Raw genomic sequence first — 1,501 nt, forward strand, 5'->3', positions numbered from 1 at the left:
AGCAAGTCATGAATTTTGGGTTGCCAGTGCATATAAAAGTTATGTTTACATTGTAGTGTGGTCTATTAAGTGTAACAGCAATATGTCTAAAAAAAATACCTACCTTAATTTAAAAATGTTTTATTGCTAAGAAAATGCTGACCATCATCTGTGCCTTCAGCAAGTTGTAATGTTTTTGCTGGTGGAAGGTCTTACTTTCTATTTGTAAAAAAAGAAAAAAAGCAACAACAGTGAAGCACAATAAAGCAAGGTGCAATCAAACGAGGTATGTCTGTATCTCCTTTTGTCTCTATGTGCTCTTTTTGCTTCCTTAATCTTTCAAGAGGCTCACATTGGCCCAAATAACTACTCACTATGAGAAAAACTGCAAATATAGGTGATTTTTAACTGGTACTTTTATCAATGTTAACGTTAACTTCTTTAAGGACCAGATTGCATATGAAGTCAGATTTCTTTGTGAAGATGGTGATGAGAATAGCTAATATATGTATGTAGGAAAGTAAAGACAGGCTTAGTATAATGGCACGTGGCATTCATCATGAGGGTAAAACTAACTTCTGGCAGTCCCAGTGTATATATCAGGCCACTTAGCTTTTTCCCCTTTGGATTTCCCTGTATGGGGTGTTTTGGGGTAAGGGATACTCATCAATAGACTAGAAGGAAGCACTTCATAGTAGGAAGAGCTAGGGCAAAATGGAGTATAAGTCAATAGGTTTGACTTTTCTGGAGTGAGTCAGTTGTCACTGGAAAGGAAAGAGATTTAAAAGTTCTTTTCAAGAGCATAATTTCTGACTAACTTGAGAGTAAAACATGGAACAAATGAAACTGACCCTTCACCTGCAAGGGGTGGAAAGTGGTGGCTCGACTACCACTACCTTGTTAGCCATGACTGTGAGAACTAATACTTCAGCCTTAAAAGAAAATTGAGACGAGCTCTCTATCTCTTTTTCTCAGCATTGACTGCATTTTTAGTGTATTCTGGCGGGTAGGGTGGGGAATCAGGAGGTAGTGTGAAATAAAAGTAAAGGCAAGAAGGGGCAGCAGTGTTTATTGACAAAGTTTTCTGATTTAAGTTATTCTGGAATAAAATACTAGAAGATAGGATAATTAATGGTAGGCCTGAGGCTCAAATCAGCAAGGATAAGGTATAAACTTAGCTTTTTATTTTTATTAAGAATAAAAAGCATAGTAAGAATGAAAAGCATAGTGAAATTGAGTTCTTAAAGTTTAGTTTTTGGCATTTTGCTTGACTGATATTAAACCTTTTATCTTACTCTGATTCATTTGTTTCATACAGAGATGTCTCTTGGCATCTGAATCATGAGTAGGAAAGAGTCCCCAATCCTATAGGCGAAGCTCTGCTGCTCTTCATTTCAGTGTATATACCACCCCTGCCCACCGCCCCTTTCTTTCTCTGCCTGCCTTATTCCCAATTACATTGCAACATGCTCAGAAACTCCCATCTTAAAACAGAAGTCCTCTTCCTCAGTTTCGTGTCCCT

At 37.4% G+C, this 1,501-nt stretch overlaps 1 protein-coding gene across 1 annotated transcript in view; it reads left to right on the plus strand.

The window, feature by feature from the left end:
* DUT (deoxyuridine triphosphatase) overlaps positions 1 to 1,501 on the plus strand; it is a 12,980-nt gene that overhangs the window by 3,051 nt on the left and 8,428 nt on the right. Inside the window, 2 exon segments of the mRNA XM_011355073.2 lie at positions 28 to 38; positions 1,378 to 1,393. Coding sequence (XP_011353375.2) covers positions 28 to 38; positions 1,378 to 1,393 — 27 coding nt within the window.

Source organism: Pteropus vampyrus, unplaced genomic scaffold (genome assembly GCF_000151845.1).
Source record: "Pteropus vampyrus isolate Shadow unplaced genomic scaffold, Pvam_2.0 Scaffold19, whole genome shotgun sequence".
Taxonomy (NCBI): Eukaryota; Metazoa; Chordata; class Mammalia; order Chiroptera; family Pteropodidae; genus Pteropus; species Pteropus vampyrus.